This window comes from Nyctereutes procyonoides, unplaced genomic scaffold, assembly GCF_905146905.1.
Source record: "Nyctereutes procyonoides isolate TBG_1078 unplaced genomic scaffold, NYPRO_anot_genome, whole genome shotgun sequence".
Taxonomy (NCBI): Eukaryota; Metazoa; Chordata; class Mammalia; order Carnivora; family Canidae; genus Nyctereutes; species Nyctereutes procyonoides.
The window spans coordinates 1,345,277-1,364,484 of NW_026575155.1; the positions used below are offsets into that span (position 1 = coordinate 1,345,277).

The following is a 19,208-nucleotide window of genomic DNA, read 5'->3' on the forward strand; positions in this document are numbered from 1 at the left end:
CATAGACTTTAGAGGATGACAGTCTGTTAAGAAGAACTTAAAGCAATAGTCCAAAGTCCCATAACTAACATAGAAGAAGTATGAATGATCTATGGTGAGGAAGAAGAATGGTAGAAATTAGAGAGCCTAGGGCTTTCTTAAGACCTGGCTTGGTCCTACTGTTGTTATGAGAAAACTAAAAATAAATGGACAATAGTTTCCAACTCTAAAACATATTATATGCAGTACATACTTTACCCTAGTTTACAATTAACATTTATTATGCCCACTGAAACCACAAAGCCAATGTTTAATTTTACAGTTTAAAGTCACACACAGGGAAATGCTTTACAAAATAGGATATTGTTCCTCAATGAAAAATATTACAGTATAGGTCCCAAACGAGTCAGTTCACGTGGTTTACCTGAATAACAGAGGTGTCGTGGAATGCATTCTACAAGACACAGTAATGCTTTCAATAGTTGATTCAGGTTCAAAATTTGCCAAAGCTGAAGAGACATTTTAAACAAGACCCGTCTTAGTTCTCCAAGATTTTTGGTTTTTTAACTGCATCACATTAACTGAAAAATGCTATCACTTCTGAAAAACTGAAGATAGTAAGCAGCTTACATTTGACTGCTTATACACAACACCCTCAATATTTCACTCTACCTTGAAAGCATCTCAAGATTTAAAAATCTGTTATACCCACTTAACACTTATCATCTGTCTTTGCTCACAGACTCTAATATAGGACTCAAATATTTGTGCCACTGTTCATAAAATTAAATACATTTCTGCAATCTGTTCAGTTACCTGCAGTCTATCTATAAAGCATGTGCATGATTTCTTTTCCTACAACATAACTAAAATGTAAGCAGTATTTGTCAACTCCTACGTTTACGTCATGCCTGAGCGTGTAATGCAAACACCATCCAGAGACAATGTATGTTTCTTAATGAAAAGTCTAGTCTCACAAAGTCATACACAACATGATCTCCTAATTATGTTCGCAGTCTGGGCTGAAGTGCTTCTAATATGCTGTGGACTGTCAAAGAAAAGACCAAGAAGTAGTAGCCAAGTGTTCACCATGGATGGACATAAAATATTGTAATGCTAAAAACAGGCTAAATACACATACAAGTTTGTGTAAGGAAACAAACAAGTTCATTTGAAAGGCATGTTTGAAAGGAACATTGATGATTTAGTAAGTGATGAAACATGACTCCTTTGAAAGTCCGTTCTTCTAGCCTGATACCCTTCAAGTTTTGATGCCACCTTAAACATCCTTGATGTACCTATGACTTATGTCACTGAGCCCTGATCAGACTGACCACTAGGAGCAATTTCCCAAACACTGAGTATCAAGTTGTGTCCTGCCTTCACCAAAAACTTAAGAGTTCTCTTTTGCAAATTGAAAACTCATGTAGAATAAAATAGCAACTCAGAAATACCACATTTGACAGTTCTCACTGAGGATGTTAGCACCTTGATTAAAAATGACAATTGTTCATTGGATGTGCTAAAAGAAAACAAACAAACAAAAAGAATGCTGCTTTATTTACAAATCACAGTTTTCCTCACAGTGTTAGACTTTGGATCACTCTGATGTGGCCATGCCTTAAGATGGGATGGGCTGTTTGGTTTTTCATTGATCTCTGGCAGTCCACATGGGCCAGCTGGTGGAGCTCCAGGATAAGAACCACAGGTAGCCAACTTACTGCTAAAGTGCTACTATATTAGGAAGGTGCAATTAACTGGGTTAACGAATATGTACATTTCAATCTTAGTCTCTTTTAAAACCAACAACTTCTAACAACATATTCTTTTATTTTTTTTCCCACAAAATCTGGATTGAGAATTATGGTATCATCACACTGGCATTTGGCAGATTGAATACTTTTGTGATCTGAACATCATGTATATTTCCATTTTTGTCTCACTAATGGAATGGGTTCTTATTTCAACATGTTCCCATATGTTGATGGACTAGCAGATAATTATGCATTATAGACTGATGTGTTTCGTGATCATATAACTTGAGAAGTATTTCTCTAGTTGTTAGCGGGGAGACTATTGGGAAGATTGTTTTTTTTTTTTTTTCCAGTGGATTAATTAGCTAAATTGTTCTAATTTTTTGACAGTTTAAAACTACAGATTGTTGGCAAGTGAGAAAAATGATAGAGAAAATATACGAGTTCATTTTTTTTGCGTGTCTGATAGATCACCTTGACCTTGATTTTATGATAGCTTTGGATGACCATTTCTGTACTCATAGTTATTCATTTGTCTAGATTGAAATCTTAAAAAATATAAGGTATTTTTATTGCCTTAAGCTTAATTATAAATAGATTAATAATATTCACCAATCCTCAGTCATAAACTATTAGCAAAATTTATCCATTATTAAAATTCAATCTTATTTCACAAAAAAGTGAACTCTAAGCCATACATAAGTCCTAGACTTCATTGAATCTGCTTGCTGTGCTCACCTAAACCATTGAAATGACCTTGTTACTAAGGAAGGAGTCAATGGGGGAAACATCAGAACCAGAGATTGGTCTGGTCAATTGTATATCCAAGGGTGCTTTGCCTTATTGCTGTGACCAGACTGAAATCCTAGTCAGAGGCAAGCTGATGTGATCAAAGGTGTCCCTGCTTGTCCCAAGTCCTATTTTCACTCCATAAGATTCATTAGTAGTAGTACAGTCACACTCAATCAATGGAGACCCCATATTTGTGGAAACACCCATGACTACTAATATTTGAATCACTTAAATGCAATTTGTTTATTCTCACTATAGAATCCTACCAATACTAGAGACTAACTGATATTAATTTTTAAGGAGTGCTTTTAAAGCAGCAAATGATAATATTTGGTTTTATTAACATCAATGTCTATCGTATATTGTGTGTACACAAACTTCATATAAAACATCAACAGCTCCTTGTCTGAGTTTATCAGTGAAGTGAATAGACCTGATTCTCAACTATTTCTTAGCTTCTATGGGAAGATTCCAGACTATTTATATATCAAGTTTAGAACTTAGACCTTAGTTGCTTGATTGTTTTTCTTATCTGTGACTTGAAAAAATTAGTATTAATGAAACCCAAAGACCTATTAATGTAACGACAAGTAGTGAACACTACTGGTCAAGACAGATTAAATTGAAAACTTTCTTCGAAAGGAAAACTATAATATCAGAATAAGGATATGTGAGGAATATATACATATATGCCTGTTTCACGCAGAAAGCCTTCTGTAAAAAAATACAAAAGCAACCAGTGCTGTAATTATGTAAACTCACAAAGTGTACTTTATACACAAACATGAAGCATAAATTAAAAGTAGGACAACAGCAAAACATTTTAAATATAGAATTTGCACATATTTTTGTTAAATAAGAATAAATACTTTTATCACACAAATTCACATACCAGTCGCAAAAACAATAAATTACTTCTTTTTCAGTGCTGCAACTTTATTTTTGTTTGTGATTAATCCCTTCATTTTTAGTTTAATGGGATAAAACTGTTTCCACAGGAAGGCAAAGGAAGTTGAATTTACTGAATAGATTAAAACAACGCCCTTAAACCTTCAAACAACAAGGCAGGGCTTAATTTGGACTTTCCTGTTCCAGAAGAAAGAAATGCTATTTTCTCCTGGGCTCCCTTTATTCAGTGAAACTTAATCTGGAGTGTTTAGTTCTGTGGGATTAGATTCTTACTAACCTGAGCATTTACAGACAAACCCTTTTTTTCCCCCCAAGGAAGAAGCCTCAGCATCGTGAATTCCAGACTCTATTCACGATGCAAGTCTGGAAAGGTGACGTGCATTGTCCAACATCCAACTGGACTAAATTAGATTTTGTTATGGAGGATTTTCCCTTTATCATTCCCTACATCTACTGAACACTCCATTTCTCTGAATTTCAGTTTCCAGTCTCTATTATTTTTCTCAAGAGTTGAGATAGATATACATTCCTCAGTCAATCTACTAATATTTGTATGAAAACACTAAAGAAAACTCCTTAAAAGCATGGAATAGTGGTTTATTCCTTTTAAGCTCTCTAGGATTGTTTCAATGAGAAGTATAAAACTTCATTATTTTGGGGAAAAATAAATGATAAATCATACTAAAAAAATCTATGAATACAGTATAGAGAAGCAGAATAGGAGACAAGCATTTGTGCCCTTCAGTTATTTCTTAATATTGCTGTGACTGTAACTATAAAAGATAAAAATAAACTTTGTCAGAATTATGTTAATTGGTTAAAATTATTTCAAAAATTAGGAAAATGTAATGTCAGCCTCGCTATTAGTTCTCTTGGAATAGTCAAATAGTGTGATTTGATTTTTTTCTGATTGATTTGAAAAGCGTTGTTCCCTCTCCCTGGTATCTGGTGACCTCCATCAAATGTATGGAGGCCAAATGTTCTATATGGCCAAATGTTGGGCCTCACTTCTCTAGTCAATAATTTATTAAGAGTAAATGACCATGTCTAAAGCAATGATAGTCTATGAAAAGCCAAAGGATGATCATTAGTTTTGTAAAATAATTATTTTGCTTTACCAAATAATTTCTTAAGGAAATATTTAAAACAGTGAGACATCTTCGCCCCCTGAAATGAATGTGATATAGCTAGATCAATTACATAATTCTTTTATATTAAAAATATCTTCTAATAAAAATAAACTCTTGTGAGCTTAAGGGAACTCAAACAATGGTCCCTTAACTTCTTTATATGCAAATCTTTAACAGTAGGCACAATTGGTATGGTTATTATAAAATTTTATAACAAACAATTGTCTTTGTAATATTTCATAAAGAAAAAGAAATCCCAATGAAACTGAATATCTTGGATTTTCTGAGCTATGGGGTGGAGAGGTGCAGTTTACTGTTTAAAAAAAAAGACTTTTATGCATATGATTGTAAAACTTTTCCATCTCTAACATCCAAACTTATAACCTATCAAGACAGACTACAGAAATAGAAGCAACAAGCTTCTCAAAAATCATCACATTTCATCACCCAAACACTTACTGGTACAACCAAATGCTTTCCAATTGGGAAAAATCTTAAGTACAGTATCAGTATACTTGGATTTAAAAAGAAAATGCAAGAAATTATTGCCTGTACGGTGTGGAAACAGTCTTATTAATATTAACCACTACTTTCTTTTTTTTGCATGAGCCACATTAATGATAACCACTTCTAGATGTGGCTAACTACAGAGTGATCTTTAATATTCCTATTATACTAAGTCAACAAGAAGTACAAAACATTGCAGGTCTTACAGAACCCTTGAACAAACATACAAGCGAAAACAAACACATTTTAAAGGCTTGCTGGTAAGAGGTATACCAGTGTTGAAGGTGTTGGATGTGAACAGAAAACTCTCTGCTGTGTGTTTTGAATGAATATTACACTATGTAAGATATCGGATGAAAGCTTCTGAACGGGAAAGTGGTGTGAAAGTATAAATCAAGACTATGGTGAAGTATGCCTTTTTTTTTTCCTTTTAAATTCTAACAAAAGGAAACTAGTTTTTAGGGTAGAAACTAGTTTTTAGACTCTTGAATACTCATAACATACACACACGCGAACACTACTTCTACATCCTAATTATGCGTCAATTTGGCTGGGTGCCTGAAACTTCCAGGCAGTCAAAAGTTTAAGGAAATGGACCCGTGCATGTATTTAAATGACTAGATACACTGAGATCCTTTTTCTTTTTAGAATTTCTCAGAAGATGCTTGCTGTCAAAATGGTTTTTGACTAAAATTTGATCTCCTGTAGTCTGAAAGTATGCAAAATCTTATTAAAACAGCAGCAAGTTCTTAATTTCCAGTAAAACATCCACAGCTCTTTCTGGAAACTAGAAGGAGTTGAAATAGCTGCAGACCTACTTTGGTCAAACATTTTTTTATAGAAATATATATATGTATATATATGTGCATATATATATATACATATTTTTTAATAGAACCAAGTGATATAAAGTGACATACCAAGGGAGAACGTATTTACAGACAGTAAAAATAAGCTACTGTGTATTGTGGATGATAATGATTATGATGCCTTTGAAGACATTCTATAAGAGGTAGGTGACAAGGGGGAGACCGTTGCTCTTCCATCTTCAAAAGTCCCCTGATTCTACATTCATCAGTGTTTTTTCATTCTTGTAGCCCAGGGGATGTTCAGAACTCCCAAATTTTTCTATATTCCAAGGTCACCACTGTCACATGAAATGGTGCACATCTTCATTTGGTCACCGAGAGCAGATTCTGCCCATAATTAGACTCCTGTTGACAATGCCATTGAAGCGTGACTTTCTGTGCTTTAGGGAGACCTCTTGTTCACCACGATTGATCACCACCATTGGCCATGACTGCTCCGTGATGAAACATCTAGTTATCTCTGCATAAGATCACAACCACAGGCTAACACTTCTTCAGCAAACATTGCTTAAATGCGGAAGGCCTCTGAGAGAGAAGACATCCCTTCGCTAACTTGCGGTTTGTGTCCTGGCACTGCACCGTCCTGGTGTGCCAGCCCGTGTCACAGGTCCTAGAACACGCAAGCCATGGGCCTGTTACCCACTGCAGCTGTGGAGTGTGCGAGCCCACTTTATTGCTGCCATGGCTGGTGACTGAGTTGACTTTTTGGGTGGACTTCTTGGGAACAAAAAAACTGTAACGGACATCTAATGCTTTCGTTGGATCTGTTGCAAGAATCTGCACTATTAGAATTTCCTTCGTGGCTGAGTAGCCCATGCCATGCAAGAAGTCATCCTTGTGGCTCCAGCCGCTGTAGTTCATGACTGTTCCGTTGATGTCGATGATGGTTTCTGAGGTGGAGATCATGTACTTCCCATTGATGAGGTACTCACCGTTTTTCTTCTTCAGGGCTAAGTAGGCAGTGAATCGAGTCTGATCTTTGGCTTTGAACTGCCGGACTTTGATGTGGGTTGCCCCTTCGGGGATCCTCACCACGTCAGTGTAACCCTTACTGGAAGCAAGAAAGTCCACAGAGGAGAGAGGGGGAGAGAAAGAAAGAAAAAACACACACACAGAGAGAAAGAAGAATAAATAAACTCTTAATAAATGGAGAACCAAATAAAAGTTCTCTAAAAGTCCCCCCTTATCTTCATACAGTTTTAATGTAGTTAAGAGATTAGTTTAAAATTGGCTTCAGATTTTGGGGCAAGATGGTGGAGGAGTAGGGTCCCCAAGTCACCTGTCCCCATCAACTTACCTAGATAACTTTCAAATCATCCTAAAATTGGCTTCAAGAATTAGTTTTCTTGTAACAAAATAAAATTGCAATAAGACTATGATGTTGTACACATTTTTATTATGATGTTCAAAATTAGGATGATGTTAGCAATCCACCTTTGTTTTAAAAATGTGTGCCAACTTTGTTCAAAGATTTATAAAAACATTACACATCCTTATCAAATCCTATCATTCTGGCACAAAATAAGATATATGTAAAGACAAACTAAAATCTGCCCTCAATCTCATTAGAAAGCTTTAAATTCATGTGTCTCCAAACTATTTGCATATTAAAATCACATGGAGGTCTTTCAAAAATCTAAATCCCCAGACCCAAGATCAATTAAATCCCATCTGTCAGGATGAGGCAGTGGCAGCAGGACTTTGGGGATTGTTCCAAATGTGCAGAGTAGTTGGGAAACCACGGATTTAACTGTTGAACTAGAGACAGAGTAGAAGCTCTGCTTCTATTTCCACTAGAACTCTGGATTTCTTGAGCAGAACACAAATGAAATATAAAATTCTGTAAGTAGGTAACCACAGTCTACCAGTATCATCAAAAGAAAAAAATAGGAATCTTTAATGCCATAGTAAATTTCCTTGGGTACTTCATGTCCATAAACATGATAGATTGAGTGAGGCTATATGATGGGTGACAAATAAAGTCAGTCTCTAATAGCTCATCATCTGCTCAGGAAAATGGGCAAAGGCATCAATATTTCCAGTATGCAGAGCTTTTGAAAATGCTAGGACAGAAATATTAATTAAGCACCAGGGGACTCACCAAGAAGGAGTCATTTGAGAAAATCTTTGCCTCCATAAGTAATTTTATAATAAGGCCTCTATATGTTTTGTTTTAAATATATTGTCTGTGAAGTTTGATGTGTGTGAAATTTAGTCATCTCCTGCTAAACTCTTATCCAGGTTTAGAGGTGATGGGGCAACTGATTCATACTCTGAAAATCCAGGTGTATTTTCCCTGCCCAGCCATTCCCTCTGAATTCGAGCAGAGGCTCCTTCCCAGGGAAGTCCACTGTCCATTGGGCATCTGACGGACAGGGACTGCCACACAGGTTTCATAGCTTCCTACTGTGTTAGGAGACAGAAGACACAATACTGCTAATGGCTTATCCATCCAACGTGACTCATTATTTTTAGTTTTGTAATACATTTTAGATTAGAATTTGTTACAGAACTTTTTTTTTAATATCTAATACCAAGAGATCATATGCAAACAAAACCAGTAGGGATGTTGGAGAGAATATCTCATCTTATATAGAAAGCATATAAAGTGGAGGTGTTTTAAAGTATTTGAACAAGTGCACTCCAGAGCTGGTGCTAGGCTCAAAAGCCATGGCTTCTTACTCCTAGTTTCCTCTTTTCACAATATCATCATGCATGAAAGTCCTTACGTCTGCCAGCCATACTTTCTACCAGTTACATGAAAATAAATTCTGGTTATATTCAGAGTTTAAATGATACCTGTCAGGGTGTAAAGAAAATAAAGAATGAAGGGTAAGGGAATCAGGCAGGAGAGTTTTTTCTTCTTCTTTTTTTTTAATCCTTATTCCTTAGAGTCTGTCTCAGATTTATGAGGATTGGTTGGTATTTTCAGCTTCACAAGGCAATGGTAAGTAGGAGGACTGGTGTCTTGATTTCTTACTGCCTCGGTAAAAGATGATTCTCTTATTCTCCTGGTACTGAGCAATAGAAAGACTGAGTTGCTATTTACTGAGATGAAAGACATTGAGAGGGGTGAATTAAGGTTAGAGTCATATTTGTGAAGAGGTTTGAGCTTGATGAAATATTTTAATATGCATGTATGCATGATCTCAATGGATCCTCACAGCAATATTAACTAACAAGATAATTGCTATTAATTCCATTCTGCTCTCAAGAATTAATAGAAAAAAAAATAAAGAAAAAGAGAAAAATGAAGTGACTCTTGGGATAGCACACAGTCTTTGTAAATTACTGAGCCAGAGCTTGATTACAAAGATTTCAGTCCCAAGTTCAATGTCCTTTTTTATACATCACACTAGGCCAAGGCAATTTATTTAGAATAAACAGATCATTTGTACCACATAATGTAATCTTGGCCAAATCGATTTGCAAGCTGTCAGGTTGCCCACTACTTGTCGTTATCATGAATTTCTTCATCTTTCCATGTGACAACAAGTGTGTGGATGTTGGTTGCCAATCCAAAAAACAAAATGCCAAGTTTAGTATTTAAAAAAGTGGCTAATTTCATGTAAGAAGAATACATAGCATGTGGTACATAAGGTATTTCCTTTTGATTCCTGAATTTCTTCGTCTTCCTTCCTTCTTTCCTTTTTTTTTTTTTAATCTTATGACCTAAGGTATAGCCTTTGCTTTGGAATTCATCAACCATGCAAAATTAGATAAGCTTTAAACTTTCAGAGTCCCAGTTTCTCATTTGTAAAACAAAAAGGTAAACTTCATCATGTCTAAGGTGTATTGTACCTTTGCAATATAAAAATGCAGTATATGATTGACACGCAGGGTATTTTACAAAGATGGATCAATACAGTTGGATGAATAATTGCTAAATCACTAGCGAATAGGATTAGTAATGCATATTTAAACTCAGAATAAAAAAAATTAAAAAATAAACTCAGAATAAATTCTTCAGCCACGCCATTTTTAAAATTTTATCAAAGATAATTTCCAGTTTTCCACAATAACATGGCATGAGATTATTTTAATGAATCCTTATTGTTAATTTGGTTTCCATATTACCCTCCAGATACAGACAATACACCACACACGCCAGGAATACAGGTGCACCGGACCAATACCACTCAGCATCAAGAGTGGTTTGGTGAAAAAGAAAAAGAATCCTGCATTCCAGCAGACTTTTTAGCCAGCTCCCTCATCCTAGCTGATAACATAATATTTAATGCCAGGAGCGCCTGGGTGGCTCAGTCAGTTAAGCGACCCAGTCTTGGTTTTGGCTCAGGTCATGATCTCATGGGTCATGGGGTTGACCCCCATGTAGAGTCCTGGACCAGTGGGGGGAGTCTGCTTGAAGATTCTTTCCTTCTGCCCTTCCTGCTCTTACACGTGTGCCTGCTTTTGCTTTACCTAAAATAAATAAATAAATCTTAAAAATTTTTAATTCCAGAAATTGGTACTTTCTAAACTTACATATTTAAAATGAAAGCATAATCAAGGATCATAGAGGAAGCAGACATTACCGTATATGTTTCTTTATAGAGTAGATCTAAACCAGGAGAGTTCACTACAAAATGATATTGTTGTCTCCATCACTGCAATTAGCTTCCATTTTGCAATGAGAGAGGTCTTCTCAAGGAAACATACAGTCTAATGAAAATTTGTTTGTAAAACAAAATAATTATGATGGAAACTGGCCATCCTTCCCTAAAACTATGTTCAGAAATAAGAGATCTGCAAGAGACTGCTAGCGGGGATGTCCCAGAGTTTTTCTTTTCAGGTTCGCACTCTGCAAGATCTTGACCTCAGAGCCACTGTCATTTATCTGCTTCCAGAGGCCCCAGGAGTTGGCACTCTGCAACCAGAACTTTTTCATCTCCTCCTCCATCTCCTTGGTTCTCACATGTATAATGTGTTACCAGAGCCATGCTAGACCTCCCCCACAAATAGCTTGTGAGGTAACACAGGTCCCCCTTTTTCAGGTTTTCGAGTCTAAAGCACGTAAGGGCAACTATTCAATCCCCTTACCTTTTTTTATTGAAAGTGCCAACCACCTTCGTGCAGCTGGAGTTGTCTCCCCCACACACTGCACACTTGTCATACTGCAGCTTCGAGCCAATGATGCCATCACAGCCAGTTCGTACACACTTCCCCCGGACACAGACAGAGTTACTGTACGGCCTGCACTCTGTCCCATCCGTCACCTGAATAACAAGGATCATGTCAGCGTTAGGAAATACTTGTGCGCAGGTCCCTGGTTCCCATGGCAAAATAGCAAGTTCTGATTTGAGTTTTGCGTTTCACTGGGATAGCGCATCAAAAAATAACCAACCAACCAAACGCCACAGAGCCCCAGAGTACCTCACTGACAAATCCTTGACGTATCGGCAGAAAGAAGATCTGGAATAAATCTGGATTATGCCCTTTCTCTCTGGAGCTTAATTCTAAAATATGCTTGGAGACCCAAGGTACTCATCTCCCTTTCTGCATGCAGAGCACGATCCCACGGTACATGGTCTTGCCTTTCTACATCGACAGAGATAATCATTTCGCTTAGCCTGTGCAATTTGTCACTTGTGTGGACAGCAGAAAATGAGCAAGCTCAAGATCGCTGAGATCCTTCCCTGTGGCATACTTGTTATTATAGTAATATGCTGGAAAATCTAAACTGGCGTGCAAAACCTTGTTACGGTTGAAAAACGTTCCCTATCTCGTGCTGAATTCTCAAATGCTGAAATAGAGACACAGTAGTGTAGGAAGAGACTGGGAAAGTCAGGGGAAAGTACTGGGAGACACTGAATATATTTTGAGCAAAGGAATCAGTATATATCTAAAAAGCTAGTTATAAAATAGTACATAATATGGACTTTGCGGTTTTATATATGCATGTGAGCGTATATAAAGAACATACGTAGTCTCATGTAAATAAACTGAAGTACTTCATATTTGTGTATATACAACTCTTTCCACATGTGTGTGAGTATGCAAGTGTGTGTATCTGTGTAAATTGAAGTAGGGAATACTGCAAAAGGCTCACAGCTCCCCAGATGGTGGCATTTCCAGGTGATATTTTTCCTCTTATTCTTTGTCATGTTTTTTAAAGGAAAATGTATTATCTTGCAATAAAAAGATAAAATACTTTTTAAATTACTTGAGTTGGGCATTACTTTATTTTCAGTAATTTTTCATATAAACCTGAAGGCCAAATTCAGAGGTGATTTTTTAAATGCAGCACCTGTTTACAAACTAGATAAACAGTATTTTAAGTTGCTGCAGGACACTGTGAGAAATAACTGTTAGTAACTTAGAAAATGCTCACCTGTGACAAATAAGGGATAATTTTACTTGCGTATATTATAACGTGTATAACTACAGGGACATTGATTCATATTAAGAGTACAAGACGTTGAAAGGTCTGGGTCAGAGATAATGATCTTGAAACCTCTCTTCATAAATCACCAAAGGAATTCTTAATTAAATGGTAGAAAAGTAGAAAGCTTTCTTGCTTTCAGTTCCCTGTACAAACTTACCTAGGAAATTCTAGTTGTTTTCAAGACTGTTTGGAAGTTAAGATCACATCTCACTTTCCTTTTTTGTTTTTTAAAGATTTTATTTATTCATTCATGAGAGACACACAGAGAGAGAGAGAGGCAGAGGGAGAAGCAGGCTCCACGCAGGGAGCCCGATGTGGGACTTGATCCCGGGACTCCAGGATCAGGCCCTGGGCTGAAGGCGGCGCTAAACTGCTGAGCCACCGGGCTGCCCAACACATCTCACTTTCCTTGACGGAGTTAGAGTTTTCAAAAATACCTTTTCACACGTTTTACTTATTCTGTTTACAGAATAATTTTTGTTCTTTGTATAGGGTTTGGAAATATAGAGATGAAAATAAAGGGGCGTCTGGGTGCCTCAGTGAGTTAAGCATCTGCATTCGGTTCAGGTTATGATCTCAGGGTCCTGAGATCAAGCCCCCATCAGGCTCCCTGCTCAGTGGGGAGTCTGCTTCTCTCTCTCTCTCTCTCTCTCTCTCTCTCTCTCTCTCTCCCTCTGCTTCTCCCCTAGCTGGTGTTCTTTCTTTCTCTCTCTCAAATGAATAAATAAAATCTTAAAAATACAATAAAATAAAATAAATCCCTCCAAAATCTAGTGACCTCCCAAATAACAACTGTTTGTATTTGGTATCTCTAGGCTTTATTCTACCAAATAATTTCCAGCAGGGACGTCTACTGTTTTTGGATAGTTAGTGTGCAGTTACCTTTGGAGAAAACACCACGTAGTAACCAGTGCCCTTAGCTCTGCAGGTCAGTTTGCACACATCTCCCAGCAGGACGCCTGCATATTTGGGAACCCATTCCACAAATGTCTTGACTCCTTTTGCATCAGACTGATACCCATTTTTGGCCTCACACTGCTCGTGACGAAAAGATTTACCTAAAAAACAAACATGTCACGTTATCACTTTGTCTATTCTGAAACTTAGATATAGTCTTTGTGCATTTAAGTAATTTTAATGAAAAGATGCAAGCTCGTTGGATTTTATCCATACACGGGAGTTGAAAGCAACGATTATTTTCTTCCTAACTCTCTAAACACTTAGTTGTTTGTAATAATAGTTTAAAAAAAATCACTCATGTATTTGTTATTGATTTGCACACTGGTGGAACCGTGAAGTACAAGATTAATAGGTTATTTCCTCCAGCCTCCTTCATTTTTACTGCTAGAATACAAATTACATGTGGCACACGGTGGTTGCTGACACTTGGGAGCAGCGTACCGTTAGGTGGGCAGGGCGTGACGTTGCAGGAGCGGTAGATGGCCCTCTTCCCTGTGCAGTAGCGACCATTGTTTCTGGGTGCAGGGTTATTGCAGTGGCGATAGGCAAACTGTACTCCTCCCCCACATGAGCGGGAACACTGGCCCCAGGACCCCCAGGATCCCCAGTTGCCATGACTTGATGTCTGAAATGGAAAATGGAAGATATTTTAACTCAGAAAGGAGAAAAATATTCAAAATGTACATTTGGAAATCACTTGCATTCAATGCCATGGTGGAAACCCCATCATAGGTATAAACTTTCGCTGAATTGAACATGGCCACAGATCTTGGACATTCTGGAATTACAGTGCAATTCCAATCCTAAGCGAGTCACCTGTTCTGCTCCCTGCCACTCCCTGGCACTAGGATCTGAATGTCTCACTGGCAGTACTGAGCACAGCAAGCATCACTCCTGGTTTCTCTGGGCCTTCTGGTCCCGTACTTTTCTGTTAATAACCACCTGAACCATAGCTAAGTTCTTGGCAGCTCTGATCCTGAATCTTTAACAAAATATATGATGCTAAAGATTTTGCACGATGCCTGGCATAGTTGGTTGTATTTACACTTTTCTCCCTCTTTAGCACTGAAGTTCTGCATCCCTTTGTTGACATCACACATCCCACCTGAGCCAGACCCTCTGTCACATGCATAAATGTATCTGACCTGAATTTGGCTTAATGTCTCATTAGACTCATTAGACATTAGAGTCCTCTGTAGAGAGGGAATGTGACAGATACTGAAGTGCACTTACACCCTATGCACCACATCATGGGCATTCACACCACGTGTGCCCACACCACGGGCATTCACACCACGTGTGCCCACACCACGGGCATTCACACCACATGTGCCCATACCACGTGCACCCACATTGCAGGCATTCACACAACGTGTACCCACACCATGGGCATTCACATCACGTGTGCCCATACCACGGGCATTCACACCACGTGTGCCCACACCACGGGCATTCACACCACGTGCACCCACACCACGGGCATTCACACCTCGTGTGTCCATACCACGTGCACCCACATTGCAGGCATTCACACTATGTGTGCCCACACCATGGGCATGCACACGACGTGTGCCCATACCACGGGTATTCATACTATGTACACCCACACCACGTACACCCACACCATGGACATCCATACCACATGTGCCCACACCATGGGCATTCACATGGCAGGGACTAAGGAGCCCTATTAAAACACTCTAGGTCTATCACTCTGGAAACCTTATAGCAGGAAGCTGAGCAGTCCCAAAAGGAAGAATATCATAAACTCCTTGGCTGAAGGACCAGGTGAAGAACTTCTCCTGGCTGCTGTCAGGGTAATCTGAGAACGCATGGTCGTGTGAGCGTCTTGGAAGACAGAGGCATCATGCATATGTCAGTGCTCTCCTCGGACCTTGGAAAATCCGAGGAAAGCAGCAAATACTTTGCTTGGGCCTCTCAAAAGAAAACTATTTTAACTAGGAAATCAAGGCTTCTGGTGATAGTAGCCACATATGTCACAGGAATGTACTTCAGATCCTGCCTCTCCAGGCATTGCGTGACAAGAAAATCACTTACTGAATAATATTTTTTCTTGGTTTTGTCCACACACTTGCCCTGCAGGCAGATCCTCCCCTTCCCACATGGTGTCCCTTCCACGGCTGGCAGCTTCTTGGTCAGACACACCATCTGGCCCTGGCGCACCACGGCACACCACAGGCGAGCGCAGACGTCCATCCCGGGGCACACGGAGTACTCGGGCCCAAATGTCAGGTTGCACTGCTGGGTGGCATCGTACGTCTGTCCCGGGAGCTCTTCGGGTCCCAGAATCTGCTTGCGTGGCAGGTCCAGAAGACAGTTACCTGAAAAATTAACCGAGATGGGCCACGGCTCTGTGTAGAGGTGTCAAACAACTAAAATCAGGGATCTGAAGATGCAGCCCGCCAGCTGGCGTGGGAGCATCGTGCACCCACAGATCTGCAGGCTGACGCCCTGGAGAGGGGAGCCCAATGGGACGGACACGGGTGCCTCTGCATTCACCAACCCCCTCTCCAGGCTTGTCACTGGGCTGTGTGCTCTGGGGCACCTGTCAGGATGGCAGTGCATGATCAAATACAATTATTTTGTAATAACTACTTGTGAAAATAGCCATTATGCTGAGGGTCTAGGAGAAATTGGGGTGGACCTAGAGGAAATAATAGAATAGACATAACAACAACAACAACAAGAGTTGTAGTAGTACCTAAGCATTTACAACTCTAGGAAACAGAATTTGTATATGTACTCTATTTATACTCTTTTCTCCTTTCAGCTTTTCTCTTCCTTTTGTGCCCACCCAAGTCCCTGCTCCATTAATTTCATAAATAATAACAAGGCAAGACCTCATTCATTCTTGCACTCAACAAGCATGTGGTCAGCACTTATAATGTTCTAGCAAACATACTAGATATTGGGAAAACACAAAAATGACTCAGATTCACCCTCCCCCGGGGTCTCCCAATACAGTGGAGAAAATAGAAGAAGTATTTCTTCTAGACTTACATGGATTTTAATAAAGACTTCAAGACTTCTTTAATAAAGACTTTAATAAAGTCCTTAAAAGACTTTCTTTTATTCTTCAAACAGAATAAAAGAGTAGAGGGCAAAGAAAAGACATAATCTTTGATAATTTGGGATGAAGCCCATCTTTTAATTCTTCTTTGTTATTTGTTTAGGACTATTCTTTAAAGCAACTAGTAGTTGTTGGGTGCTCAAAGTATTTTGCACAAATACGTTGGTGCTCTCCTTACCTAGTAATATGGGGGATGTAAAGGTTGGGGGTCAATAGAAGTGGGTACACTCGTGGACAATGCAAATTCAAAAGCTGATACATGCCTTCCCTCCCCTCAAAAGCTTCCCTAATCCCCACCCAGTTTAACACCATGAATTTTCTCTGGGCCCATGGGAGCATGCACATCACCCACCAGCTTCTGCATATTTTGGTTTGCTTGGGATTTTGGGATATGCTAGACAATTATTAATAGTACTAAAAATAACAAATATTTGTTACACATTTACACAGTTCTACTTCATTAAATATATTCACTTATTTAATCATCATAAGAACCCTACGAAGCAGCTTCTAATATTTTCTTTATTTTACACATAAGGAAATTGAGAAATGAAAAAATAGGTCACTGAGCCAAAGTCACATAGCTAATAGAGGTTTATGCTCAGAGCCTGCCTTCCTCGTCATAGACATCATACACCATCTCGCCTCTGCTCAGCATGTGGATAGATTCCTTGTTTTATTGCTGACTGGGCAAGCATGTGGGGAGATATTTTAAATAGTGGATATCATGCCTTATGGTAGAAACACCTGGTCCAAAGTCTAATTCTGGCAAAACACTAAGTGGCTGAGTGTTTTTGACCAAATTAGTTAACCTCTCCCTAACGGATTTTCAAGCTCTGTGAAATGTTTCTCTTCTCATTGTCATACTCTAAGGGTAAAAATCACTGAGAGATAAAAGGTGACTAGAAAAATACAAAACAATGACAGTTGATACTATGCTCAACATATTTAAGGATTTTAGATATTTTCGAGTTGTTCTTTTTTACTTAACAAAAGAAAATCACATTTCAATCTGCCTTTCCGCCCAGATATGGAAGAGTCAGCATGTTCTAAGTATACTACAAATGTTTTTACAACTACATTCAAGTTTCTTCAAAGTGAATACCTTAGAATTTGTCAATCTGTGATGGGCGCATTATATGAAAATGAATACAGAGCAGAGTTCCTATTTAATTTCTGAGCCAGAACGTTTGAAGAGGTAAAGCTTCTGAAGGCAAGCCAGAGAAAGCATTAAAAATAAGTATCCAGCCAAAGAGAACTTTGGGAGAAAAACATCGAGTTAAAAGAAAAACATCAGCGTCAAGTCAATAGGAAAGAATGACAGTAAACCCTCACTAAGCTTTGTTTAGAAAATGGTAAGGTTAGGCAACGATAACTCCATGAGAAGCGTTATCTTCACTGCTACATAAAAAAGAAGGTTGTATAAGCCAGGGAATGCCTGACACATTGCTGATGTTACAAGACTGTCATCAAATCTCTGAGACAGCAAGAATGCTTTCCAATTCTTCAAAAGTGCTGTTTTAAGAAACTTTTATTTTACTAAAAAGCACAGAACCATCAGACTGCGTAACGCAGGATTAGCTGGGAAGTCTTTAACACGTGTGGGCACGCGTGGCATGAGTCCACCTCGTTCCTCTTGAGCCAAAATAACTCACCACCTCTTTGTGGACTTGGAGTCACTGACATCTTTCTACCTCACTGGGACATGATGAGCAGAAAGAAGCGTATAATTCAATTTGAAATCAACCTAAAACAAGGAGACTCCAAGATGTGGCATCTCTGTTAAAAAAGCTTAATACCAAAGTGTAAGTTTTGTTCTGTTTTTCGTTGACTTGAGTATAGTTGACACATGATGTTACATTAGTTTCAGGTCCAAAATGTAAGTCTTAAAAATGAGTAACACATTTGCTTTGCTATTAAAAATATCATATCTCAGCTCTATATTTTTCCCTCAGAGATCACCTGGGGATGACTTCATACTTATAATCAAATGATTTATTTCAGAATTGCCATTAATTTATTTTTTCCAATGTTCTTACCAGATTTGTTGCTGCATTAGTTCCTGTTTACCCTGAGATATACACTCTATCAATTTTATCTATATGTTAAATTATGTCCTTTTGCAATAAAATAGGTACAGACACCTCTACCAAATGGAATGCTTTCCAACATTGTGCTGCGGAACAATAAAAAAACAAATCAATCTAGAATCTTGATTCTGAATCTCACAGCATAAAACATTCAAAATCTAAGTAATAGAGAACTGGATTTACACTGTCCTTTTTTTTTTGTTACAGTTTGGGGGAAGATCGAAAGAGGAAATCTGTCAATCTTTCGGTATCATTTGTATTGAGCTCTAAAGGCAGCCAATCTACTGCTGACTTTTCCTAATCTGCCTGGCTTTTATTCTCAACCACTTCTTTCTATCTACTCCACATATTTTTCACTTTATCCTAGTCTGAGATCCTATCTGGGCTTTGCTGCCAATATTTTGCCTGTTTGTCCTTTTCCGCACCCTGCCAACCTGTTTTTTCTTTCCCCCACTTCTTCCTTCTTTTCTTTTGTTTTAACATTTCCTATGTATAAAAATGGGTAGTTTCCAAAAGAAAGACAACAGAAATGTGTCCGTATTGCATATTTGATTTTACCATCCATGTTCAGTTAAATGCTTGAAGGTAAAAAAATTAAAAAGCAAAAGGCAGTGACTTGTGACAAACAAAAGAAAGAAAGTGGCAATCTCTGCTGGCCACAGAATATGCTAACGGTGATGGAAGTTATGCCATGCCCCCCGGGAAACGGAGCAGAAAAATTGTTGGTTTTTTTTTGTATCTG

The 19,208-nt window shown here is 38.3% G+C and overlaps 1 protein-coding gene across 1 annotated transcript in view; it reads right to left on the reverse strand.

Moving 5' to 3' along the window:
* Positions 1-239: 239 nt before the first annotated feature.
* Positions 240-19,208, reverse strand: part of ADAMTS5 (ADAM metallopeptidase with thrombospondin type 1 motif 5) — a 47,535-nt gene continuing 28,566 nt past the window's right edge. Inside the window, exons 4-8 of the mRNA XM_055313438.1 lie at positions 15,344-15,627; positions 13,727-13,910; positions 13,208-13,383; positions 10,981-11,156; positions 240-6,991 (exon numbers count right to left, since the gene is read on the reverse strand). Coding sequence (XP_055169413.1) covers positions 6,424-6,991; positions 10,981-11,156; positions 13,208-13,383; positions 13,727-13,910; positions 15,344-15,627 — 1,388 coding nt within the window. The 3' untranslated portion in view covers positions 240-6,423. The remainder of the gene's footprint in view (positions 6,992-10,980; positions 11,157-13,207; positions 13,384-13,726; positions 13,911-15,343; positions 15,628-19,208) is intronic.